At 35.4% G+C, this 12,594-nt stretch overlaps 1 protein-coding gene across 1 annotated transcript in view; it reads left to right on the top strand.

Moving 5' to 3' along the window:
* Positions 1-7,684: 7,684 nt before the first annotated feature.
* The window catches only part of LOC121738406 (SCY1-like protein 2), an 81,365-nt gene continuing 76,455 nt past the window's right edge, over positions 7,685-12,594 (top strand). Inside the window, exons 1-2 of the mRNA XM_042130432.1 lie at positions 7,685-7,714; positions 8,189-8,413. Of these exons, the coding sequence (XP_041986366.1) occupies positions 7,685-7,714; positions 8,189-8,413 (255 nt within the window). The remainder of the gene's footprint in view (positions 7,715-8,188; positions 8,414-12,594) is intronic.

Here is a 12,594-nt window from a genome sequence, read left to right as displayed (position 1 = left end):
ACGGAGCGTACAATGCTAACAAATGTGTGATCAGCTTTAACCGCCGAATCGTTGAATCTAGCGCAAAGTCTATCTTACTTCTAGTATGGCAGTGATCAGGCATCTGATTGTAACATTATGACGTAGTGTGAAATCGCTTGAAGGTGCGGGCAGGTGGGAGACCCATCATGTTAAAAGAAACTCATCACGAATTTCTAGGACTTTGGGACAGTGTAGGCGATAGGAGGTTTCCCTAACATGTAGAGCAATGGAGTGCTTCTGATCCATAAATATTACTCAACAACTAAGGCATAAAATAGTATACAAATAGTAAAATCATTACTCATTAGTCATCCAACTTTTATTAAGTTAGGGGCAATACAGGAAAAAAGCTAGTAAAAACAACAAAAGTTTTTATTAACATCCGCAGCCATTTAGATAAAATAAATGTTTTCTGAAGAAACACGGTGTAAAGATATAAAATAGGCGCTAAGCAAAAATAACAATTGATAATTTTAAACACGCAACTCTTAATGATGAGGTCTAATGACAGGTTTTAATAAAAAGTATGATATAAAAAGTCTGTATGTCTGTTACCTCTTCACGCTTAAACCGCTGAATCAATTTTGCTGAGATTTAGCATGGAAATACTTTGAGTCCCGGGTAAGGGCAGAGGATACTTTTTATCCCGGTACATGTACGGTTCCTGTGCGATAAACGAATTTCGGCGCAACGTAGTTGCAGGCGTCATGCAGTACAAAATATTTTTTCCAACGCGTATAGTATGTGCGTATCTTCATTTGTACCGATGCGTCTATCTAAAGACTCAGAAGCGCGCTAGCCCAAGGCTAGCCCCTAAGTCACATCAACACAACAAATCACAGTTTTCCGCCAGTTTTTTTTAAAGTCATTGTCTCAAACTAATCTATAGACACGTGTCAAAGCTCAAGGTTTTCAGATCAATTTATTCCGTTTATATTCGAGGTAGCAATTGTACCTCGCTTCGCACAATTAAAAGTTTGCTCCGTTGCTGTTTGCACTTCAGACAAGATTCGGTACAACAAATTATTGAAAAAACCTTGATATTCACTTCAATATTTTGTACAAATGTAATTTTATTTATTTCGCTTCCCGTTATGCCTCCGTGCAGCTCTAGATTTATATATAAGCAGTATTACAGGCCATGGCCTATGGACGGCAGCGTCCTATGGCGTCCTAGGAGGGGCGGTAGAGTTTTCGGCAAAATTAAAGAGGCCTATACTCATAAAAAATTAATCCGGCGCTGCCTCCGTCATCTAATGTTTTAGAGCAAGCTCCCACGAGCAAGGTGCTTGTGGGTACGATTCCCGTACTGAAACTACATCAAAAATGAATTAATGAAATTTGACAGTATAATTACCTTACGCGTAATTTGGATGTTTGGGTACATCAAAATGTCGTTACCAGTCGTTTGGTTTTCACCACAATTTAATTACTACGTGGATGATTATTATCGACCATTTTTAGATTTTTTTTACTAATTGTTTGCTTATGTGGGTAACTTCTGTATATGCAAACAAGAGGCGATGTTATATTTTATGACTTGAAATAATAATAAAACTCTTTATTGCACACCAAACTACAGACACAATATGAAAGATACCATAATAAATAATATAATATTACTTATTGATGTACAAAAGGCGAACTTATTGCTACCAAGCAATCTCTACCAGTCAAATATTTTGTAGATATAATGGGCATTGTCCAAAAAAAATCACATGTACTTTTTATATTTTTTTTCGTTAAAATAAGGTATTTTAAGAATATAAATTAAATAATTTTGAAATTCATTGGCTAGTTTTTTCTCAATAAATTTTTAAAGTTTCGCTCTGACGTCATCATCGGCGGCCAATAATTGACCTCTGCAGTCTGTTTTTTCCTTTCAATCTTATTTATAATGGCTGGTTCGTCAAATCCAAGTTCTCATTATGTGAAAGTTGATACGAGAAGCTTACCAAAAGTTCGAAACGTAATGTTGGTCGAATTTATTGCTAATTTAACGCCATTGAAGGTCAAACAAAGGTTAAACATATTTGTTCAAAAATATAAGTAACTAATGGGTATTTTTTTCTTTTATATACAGAAAAACGATCACTGACCTTATTCCTCGAAATGTTTTTGTAATGAGCAAAATTTTAAAAAAATGGACAATCCCCATTGAAAATAGAGATACAACAAAATCGTATGCACAAACTAAACTAATATCAGAGTTTAAACTATAACTAAACTGTAACTAGAACTAGGACAGTTTATGTTAGTAATATTAAAAAATATATATGAATAGTAGTATTTACTGCCTAAAGTTTATAAGGTACATCATAATTGTATCTAAACTTAGAGAGTACAGGTTTGCTAGAAAGTGTTAAAATGTTTCAGTGAATATTCGCGTGGAAACTAAACGTGAATTTTACCCGGGATGAAATTTTCATTAGCAGCGATGGTATTTTTTAACATTCTTCGCAATTTTGTATTTTGAAAACAATTTTGTGGAATCCATTGGCGCCTTTTAATTGTGAAAGTGCTTTTATTAAGTGACAAATTCTTAAATTTGAAGGTAAAAAGATTTAGAAGATAGCGCCTGGGCAGGCAACAAAAACTGGCACTGATTTCGTTAAACAATTAAAGACATGTTAAGTGGATAATGTAGGAAACGAAGAAATAAAAAATTGAGTTTTTCTTTCATAAATGGAGGCTTTATAGTCAGGGATCCCTAGTACAAATTTTTTATTGATTACTATCAAGCTAATTTGTTGTGAGTAGCTTCATTTTGATAAGACGAACAGCAATTTTATCTGCGTGAAATCTCAACCAAGTTTTGTTGATTACAGAAGCCCAAAAACCCTAACCAGCAGATTTTTTGTATAGTGATAGGTTAATAGTTATATAATTTAAGAATTACATTGTCTTACAAATATGACATTTTGGGACCATCAAATCAGAGTAGACAGAATGATAGAGTATACCGACTTAGAACTGATGTTGAAATTTTTAAATTTGACGTATTAAGACGAAAATCGTCGCTAGGGTTGTTAACTTGTTACCTACGAATTTAAAACTATGACATATTCGCTGTTCGTGTTCCTCTTTGGTCGTATTGTTGTTTGTGTTTTGGCACATGTGATTAAAATTGTCAGAATCCAATTTTGAAATCTTTATTTTAAATATTTCAAAATAAATTATATTAGCCAGCGCGAGGCACATTCCGTTCATAATCCTAGTGAAACCCGACGAATTTGACAGATATTGAAATCTGTCCGTCTCTTTGCAGTCGAACTACTGGTCGTTATGTCTATTGTGATCAAATGGCCGCGCCATGCCGACTGTATTGGCGCCGCAGACTCGATCACACAAAAAGTGTGCCGTCTGCGATCTCCCTAAAGCACAAATCAATAGGTGTGATAGTTTTTCCGTAAAGTGTATCACACAATATGAGACCCATGTGGCTCAGTCGGTGAGCTGTTGGTAGCTCAAGCCGGGGGCCGCGTGTTCGAATCCCGCCGACGGAACAAAAAGTTTTAAAAAGTTCCTGGGTCATTGATGTGTATTAAATTATATGTGTATAATATAATAAAAATCTTAAATATATGTATAGTATAAAAGTATTAAATATATTTCCGTTGTCTGGTACCCGTAACACAAGTCCTTCAGGTAATTAGCACGGGGCCAGACTGACGTGGTGTGATGTGTTTATTATACGTGGGAGATCCATGCTTCGGCACGAATGGGCCGTTTCGACCGGAGAAATACCACGTTCTCACAGAAAACCGGCGTGAAACAGTGTTTCGCCGAGTGAGTGAGTTTACTGGAGGCCCAATCCCCTACCCTATTCCCTTCCCTACCCTCCCCTATTCCCTTCCCTTCCCTACCCTCCCCTATTATCCTATTCCCACTTAAAAGGCCGGCAACCATAAACCTATAATGCTAGTATATATTAAGTCTATGGACTCGACATTTTGTAATTTCATCATACCGAGATTGCATCGAAGCCATGTCCAAACTGTTATATGAAAAGCTGTATTTAAATGAGAAATGTATCAAAAATAAGTTGTTAATCACGAATTCGACCTTGACATTACCAAGGGTTTCATACAAAACACCATAAAGGTACCGAAATTATGAAACGAAATTTCTAGAACTTGAATCCATATAAATACTAAATTTGTATAAAAAAAAACAACAAAGCAATGGCTTTGTAATTTTTATACAAAACTTGTATTCAACATTTCCTTTTCAAATTATTCGTGTAGGTTGAACCGTAGCCTAAACATTGTTGAGTGTAATTTGTCAAAAACATGTTTTATTTTTATTAACCGACTTCTTTTATTACTAGCAGTTGCCCGCGACTTCGTCCGCGCCAACGTAATGTAATATCTAATAACAAAGATGGATAATGTTCCCCTTTTCACGGTAAAAACCCTATTACAGAGAGATCCAGGTTGAATCACAATAACCACGCTTGCTAGACAATTGACATATTTACCACTTTGAAAGAGTCTCTCTCGCAAACTTTTCAGGTTATAAAAAAAATGATATTAGAAACATCAATACGATTTTTGAAGACCTATTCATAGATTAGATGAAAAAAGATGTTTGTTCCAGTTGTACCTAAAATTTTTAATCATTTTTCCATTTTTGTATCAAAATCTTAATGCGGTTCACATACTAAGTACATCTACTTGCCAAGTTTGAATAGTATGGCTCTTATAGTTTCGGAGACAGAGAAGTGGCTGTGACATACGGATATAATTTGATTGTCTCGATTCGGTTCGCTGTGACATGACCCTTAAACTATAATGTTATGAGAAATCAAACATCTACATTAGCGGTCCCCCGACACACCTTCACAACAATAATTATGGACTAAAATATAACTTTACACTTAGGAATTATTTAAACATAAAGTCAGGAAATATTATTTCATTACTTTTTAAAGCTTTTTGGCCGTTTTTTTTTATTTATTTATTTTATTTTATTTTATTTCATGCTTTTTAAACTTGTGTTGGTTATAGTGCAGAATTATTTCTATCAACATGATCATATCCCAATAAATACCATCTATGAATGTCTTCTTGGATGAGGCCGTCAAACAAGAAACATGAAACCATTGCTCTAAGTTGGTGAGGAGTTGGGTATCCTATTGATTACCAGGTGATGCTGCAGCACCAGGTCAACTTTCCATTAATAATGTGTATATATTCATAAATGTCACGAACTAGAATGCAAAAAAATATAAAGCCCACCAAACGACTGTAAGTTGCTAATCAAGGCCCTTCACGAACCAGATGAACCGCGATGTTCCAGCACGGAGCAGGCTGATGATGATGAACTATAGCTAAGAACACTCTCGATCATAACAGCTTTCAAACAAAAAAACTAGATCAAAACTGACCACTCGTTTGGACGCTACGATGCCAAGGACAGACACACACACAGACAGACAGACACGTCAAACTTATAACACCCCTCTTTTTTGTCGGGGGTTAAAAAATAAAAACTGATGAGATATTATAATATTATTCTTTTGTAATATAATATTAATACAATAACAATAACCATCAACATGTTGTGTGTCATATAATACATTGAGGAGAACATCAAAGATATTGTATAATATAATAGTATAATATAATAGTACTGATACATAAGCTTGTACGTAATATGAGTATTATAATACACAGAGGAATTATAGTACAAAGCTGAACCAGTAAGCTTTAGTGACGTTGAGGAATACAATCTTCGCCCAGTAAAGCCTATCTAGTAAATACTCTAGAAGTCTAGACTTGTAGGCATGAAATTTTTATGTTAGGTATTGGCTATTAATAGTCCTATAAACGTGAAGAGGTAGGGGCTTGTCTAACTTAAAAAGGACGCGCCCCTCCCTCATATTCACAGTACACAATTTTTCATTTATATCAACTAGTGAAGTGGTGATGCGCGTCATTTCAAATTAGACAAGCTGTAAAAGAAGTACAGTCAAAGAGACACATTTTTGGATTCATAATATTGCTAAAGATAACATAGCAATTGCTATGTGTAGCAATATAATATGTAAAAAAACTATTAAGTTTTTAACCAAGGCTGATTTTAGGAGTCTCGCTGACCGCTCGCTGACCGTCGGCGCCGATACCGAAATGTATGAAATATCAGCGCAGACCGCTACGCGTTATACGCTCGTACAATTTCATTCATCTCGGGCCATCAGCGCCGACGGTACGCGCCCAGTCTCTAAAATATGACGTGTGACTCTAAAATCAGCCTAGCGGTTGATTCAGACCGCAACGCGACGAGGCGAGGCGAGGCGCGGCGCGGCATAAATTTGTATGGATTTGACAGATTACAATTGCATGAGACGTCTTGCGAATCTGTCAAATCCATTAAGAAATGCATCTACGCGTCGCGTTGCGGTCTGAATTGACCCTAAGATACCAATTTATGAACTGTATACAATCCATAGAAACTTTTCTATTTCAGACGCGTATTAGGTAGGTACGAGTAAAAGCCTGTTATTAAAGTAATCTTATTGACTCGATAACTGTCTATATCAGCCATTCTAAAAGTGGGGCTCCGCGAAGGCCTTGTAGGGGCTCCGCAAGCGAAATCTAAATTGTTTTTAGGGTTCCGTACCCAAAGGTTAAAAACGGGACCCTATTACTGAGACTTCGATGTCTGTCCGTCTGTCCGTCTGTCTGTCTCCAGGCTGTAACTCAAGAACCGCTATATCTAGACTTGTGAATTTTTTACAGATTGTGTATTTATGTTGCCGGTATAACATAATATACTAAAAACAAAATAAAATATTTTTTTAATACAAACTAGGCCTTTACATCCGTTGTGGATGATCTATACAGTATTTTTCAGAGCGAAGTAACCACTCCTCAAATACTGTAGTGCCTGGGACAAGATTTTTAAATGTCCGTATGGTTGCCCAAGCGCATACGGCATTCTCGCATCATAGTCGGCCTAGTCCAGAGGAAAGGACTAGTCAATACGTCTGGGACCAACTACGTGCGGGTTTCCTCACGATGTTTTCCTTCACCGTACGAGCGTCCGTATTATGTACTTGAGATCACAAAATATCTCATTGGTACACGCCTCCACCCGGGTTCGAACCTGCACCCTCTAGGAGTGCGAACGGAAGGTCTACCCATTAGGCCACGGACGCTCTTTAATTTAATACAACAAACGTGATATTTTTGGCCTTTTTTTGCTCGTCATCAATAAGGGTAGGGTAGCAACTTGAAATACTCACAATGTTTTTAATTATATTTGTGCTTTTATAATTAATAATAAAATTAAAACTGTTTAAGGGCTCCATACAAAAAACACATTTTTTTGCCAACTTTCTCTCAATAACGGTACGGAACCCTTCGTGCGCGAGTCTAGGGTTCCTCCACCAAAAAGAACCGCTGGTCTGCAAACACCGGAGTTGATTGAAAGAAAAATGGCATTATACTTTAATCGTTGTATTTACCTTCGTTTTGGATTTATTATAACCAAGATTTCTAACGTTATTAAAGGCGAGAATATTTGTACCCACCGGTACAAATAATAAGAATAAATACTACTCGTAGTATTTTTATAGAATCTCCCAAGTACCCAACTTACTGAACATGTAATTTAGCGACAAACGTCTATTGGAGCTCATGAAAGATGCATACGCGTCATGATTTTCACCTCAAACAAACTTGCCTCGGTTTGATACAGAATAACATTGGCCAGGAAATTTGAAATTTGGCTGAGGTAGACTTTTTGTTCTTTCAGAAATATTATAAGATACTAGGCGTTCAGTGCAGCTTTATACTTGTGAATAAGGAATTTCCAGAGAACCGTGCATTTAAAAAAAAAATTGCAAGAAAAGGCTCTACCCTTCCCCGTGGTCTATAATTGTGCAAAATCATATTTAAGTCGGTCCAGTATGCAGTAGTTTTTACGATTAGCATATTTTAAAATATGGAAAATATCGCCCTATAGGATATTCGCATATATTTAAACACAAAATAATATAAAATGATATATTATTTTGTATATATTATAATATGATATAATTTATGATATCAGAGCATGTTAGAGTCATAAGTATAATTTATACTAAAGCCAACTCATCTTACAATAATTAAATTTTCAATTTTTTTTTCTAGTGCCTAATAAAAACCTTTTTCTTTCGCAGGAGTGTTCGGTATTCGTATTCGACAAACGAATCGCGGAAAAGCTTTACAAGCCGAAGAGGAAGGAGAGTATGCTGGATAGGATCCGGGCCAGCATCAGACAGATGGATAAGATGCGGCATCCTAGGATGCTGCAGGTCATCCATGGGCTGGAGGAAGGTCATCACACCCTGGCCTTCGCGTCTGAGGCGGTTATGGCGAGCCTGCATAACATCTTAGCGTGGCATGTAAGTATAATAATATAATATAATAGTACTATTCTCAAATCGCGGAATTCTGTATGTAGAGGTCATTGACTCCCTGTCAAAAAACTTGTCATATTTCGTCGTTTTCTATTACAAACCGCGATTGACAATGAAGTGACAGATGTTTTTCGTGTATTAAACACGATGTGATCTGGATATTTTGAATTATATCACTTCAAACTCATGAATAATTGGAGATTATCATACGAAGAGTTACCTAATAAGACGTTTTCCGATGAAACTATTAGCAGAAACCAGCCATATATTTATTACTCTATGCTATTAGAATGGTCTGTTTCCTTACAAGAATTCAATTTTATTTTTAAGTTAATAGAATGCAGTGCGAGTATTTTTCACATAGCTCCTAGACTAGAAAGATCAATGCGACAGTTACCTGGCACGCCGCCGTCGTCACGCCCAAACCGCTAAACAGATTTTACTGTTTGGTATGGAGAGGCTTACTAGTAAAAACAACAAAAGTTTTCAGTAAAATCCACAGCCATTTAGATAAAATAAATGTTTTCTGAGGAAACAAGGTGTAAAGATAAGAATAATAAAACGCTGCAAAGTATTAGGCGCTAAGCAAAAACAACAGTAGATAACTTTACACGCAACTTTTAGTGGTCTCATGACAGGTTTAATAAAGTGTGTATCTCTGTTACCTCTCACGCTGAAACCGCTGAACCGATTTTGCTGAAATTCGTACTGAAGATAATTTGAGTCCTGGGAAGTGACATTATTATTAGGATATTTTTAGTCCGGATAAATAATGTACAGATTCCGCGCGATAAAATAATTTTCGCGCAGCGGAGTTGCAAGCGTCATCTAGCAAAGTATATTTTAATGACATGTATTTAAATCAATATCTGTATATTCCCTTTTCTCGATCAAAATATTTGAAAGTTTCACCAAAAATACTAACTTGCACACAAATTATGCACCCTAAATATTGCGAATTTAAAGTTATTTGCGAAACTGTTTTACTGAACTAATAACTATTATTAAAATAGTATATCTAACAATTCCTTAGTTCAACAAACATACTACAACTTTTTAAAGGAAAACCATCACTTAAATTACTTTAAGGAACATCATTTATTCTAAATAAAACCCAATTTAATCTGCTATGTTCATATAATTAAGAACACATAAAAATCATCAAGTGCTAACTTAACATGGACTAAACTTTGGCACAGTGAGTGGTAACTCAGTTTATAAACAATAATAATAAACAATCGGCAAAGAGCGAGTCGGAATTCGCGCACAAAGGGTTCCTTACCGATATATTGCAAAATTATTAAGCCTCCGGCTTAGGAATTGCACTCTAGGGGTTGACAAGCTACTAAAGAAAAAAAAGGAAAAAACAACTGGCTTCAATTATGAGTCGACGACGACTACTTCTGGCTAAGGCGGTAGCTACGCTCCCGCCTTAGCCATCTAACCTAACCCAATCAAGTCGTATTGGGCCAAAATTGTAATTAATTATTTAAGAATCATTAATAAATTTATTAACCCATACAATTACAATGAATTTTGAAAATTTTTCTTAATTTTTAACCCCCGACAAAAAAGAGGGGTCTTATAAGTTTGACGTGTCTGTCTGTCTGTCTGTTTGTCTGTATGTGTATCTGTCCGTGGCATCGTAGCAACCAAACGGGTGGACCGATTTTGATCTAGTTTTTTTTTTGTTTGAAAGCTGACATGATCGAGAGTGTTCTTAGCTATAATTCATCATCATCAGCCTGCTCAGTCCTGGACAATCAGGGTTTATCTGGCTCATGAAAGGCCGTTAGCAACTTGTAGTCGTTTGATGGGTTTTATATTTCATTCTAGTTCGTGATATTTGTGAATATACAATATACGTATACACATAATAATGGAAAGTTGACCTAGTGCTGCAGCATCACCTGGTAATCAATAGGATATCCAACTCCTCGCCAACTAAGAGCAGAGGTTTCGTGTTTGGGCTCATTTTAATTGTGACAACAAGTAAGAAGTAGATAAAGTATAAACGGTAAATATTTTCATGCTGCTGCTGCAGCATCACCTGGATTCTATAGGAACCGAGCTTCGTATGAACCCAAAGTGGAGGTTTCATGTTTGAGCTCATTTTAACGGTCTCATCGAAAAGGACATTGATAGATGGTAATCATGAGAATATGATTCTGTAGATAGGAATTATTCTGCACTATAACCAACACAAGTTTAAAAAGTATGAAATAAAATTAAATTAAGAAATTTAAAAAACCCCCGCCAAAACAACTTTAAAAAGTAATGAAATAATATTTACTGCCTTTAAGTTCAAATAATTCCTAACTTGTGTAAAGTAATATTTTAGTCCATAATTGTTGTCAAGGTGTGTCGGGGGACCGCTAATGTAGATGTTTAATTTCACTTAACAAGTTTAAGGATCAATTCACAGCGATCTGAATCGAGATAGGTAATCAGCGACTTGGCGGTTGTAGGTTGTAGTTTACTTGGCGGTCCCCCGACACACAGTGATAACAATTATGGACTAAAATATAACTTTACACAAGTTAGGAATTATTTGAACTTAAAGGCAGTAAATATTATTTCATTACTTTTTAAAGTTGTTTTGGCGGGGGTTTCTTAAATTTCTTAATTATCAAGAAACCTTGAATTATATAGTTTTAGAATGATAAAATCTTTCACCATATCTCATAATAATTACCAAAAATCTTTGTCGCTAACACAGAAATAGATCAAGATATATCTGTGGTCGCTAAAGAGTAAAGAGCGAGCGCAAAGGAGTGGGTGCGGCGTTAGATGAGGAGGCCCCAACATGTTTTTCAGTAAAACAGAGAAACAAAAAGAAAATAAAATTAGAGTAAAAATATTTTAGTTGCACGATTTGTCAATTTGTAGACTTATTTTGATAATAGAAATTGATTTTATTGTGGTGCACCTTTCGATATCGTTTTTAGAAATTCCGTTGTAAGATTGTCCAATTTAGAGTGCAAGTTAGTATTTTTGATAAACAATTTAAATTTTAGTTTTACAAATAATATATCCAATGTACGAACCATATTTTTGGTGTGAATTCGGTTATAAAGGTCGTCTCGTTCTGTATGATGTTTAAGTTTTTTTTGAAGGACATGTTCAGTTAATCAATTGTTTTTTTTTTTGATCAGCATTAGTTTTTCTGGTATGCATTCAGTTAATTAGCGGAGTTAAGGTAGTGTGCTGAAAAATTATTCTGATGTGCATTTAATAATATCCCTATTTTAATCTTTTATATACTTACTTATAAAATTCTCGTTTCACAATGTTGGATAGCGTACTCCTCCGAAACGGCTTTACTGATTTATACCAAATTTTATATGTATATTCAGTAGGTCTGAGAATCGCTACTGGCTACTTTTTATATTGATAAGTGCATTTGTTGAATAAATAATAGTAAATTGTTACAACTCGAGACTGACGGCGACCATTGTTTGTGCGACGGGATATCGATGGATGTTGCCATGGTGACATACTTATTTAGTGACTTCAATAAAATATGGGCGAAATACTTTATATGGCAAAATAACGTTTGCCGGGACAGCTAGTATTAGTATAAAGGAGTATGGGTACATTTGGGCTATCGGCGGCCACTGATGGAATTAGTGTCAAATGAAAGAACTGATATTTAGGAACAACTTTTTCTTTGGACGTATTAATGTTTAATTTAGTTTAGAACATAATTAATGCGAAATAATGTGATCGCATAGAACAATATTGCTTAATAATTATTTATGATTTATGTTTACCTAAATGCTAATGCATCATTCTAAACTTCCAAACCAATCAATACAATGAAACCAATTTGTGCTGCTGCGCACACTTAATGTAGTCTGAAGTCTGATATCTCGCTTGGGTTAGGTTAGGTTTAGGTTAGGTTAGGTTAAAAAAAAAAAGGTTTAGGTTAGGTTAGGTTAGGTTTAGGTTTGGTTAGGTTACCAGCAGCGGAATTAAGTGCTATTTTTGAACAGGAGTAAGTACTAATAACGATGGTGCTGTTTATAAAAACCTTCCACATTACCTTCCCTTTTGCTCTACACATAAGCTAATATAAGTATTTAATAATGCATAATATCATCTTGAAAAATAAAAATGTGTTTTATCCACTTTACTTTTATATTTATATTTTGGCGATTTTTACT

The sequence above is a fragment of the Aricia agestis genome, chromosome Z, assembly GCF_905147365.1.
Source record: "Aricia agestis chromosome Z, ilAriAges1.1, whole genome shotgun sequence".
Taxonomy (NCBI): domain Eukaryota; kingdom Metazoa; phylum Arthropoda; class Insecta; order Lepidoptera; family Lycaenidae; genus Aricia; species Aricia agestis.
This window is presented reverse-complemented; position numbering and strand designations above follow the sequence as displayed.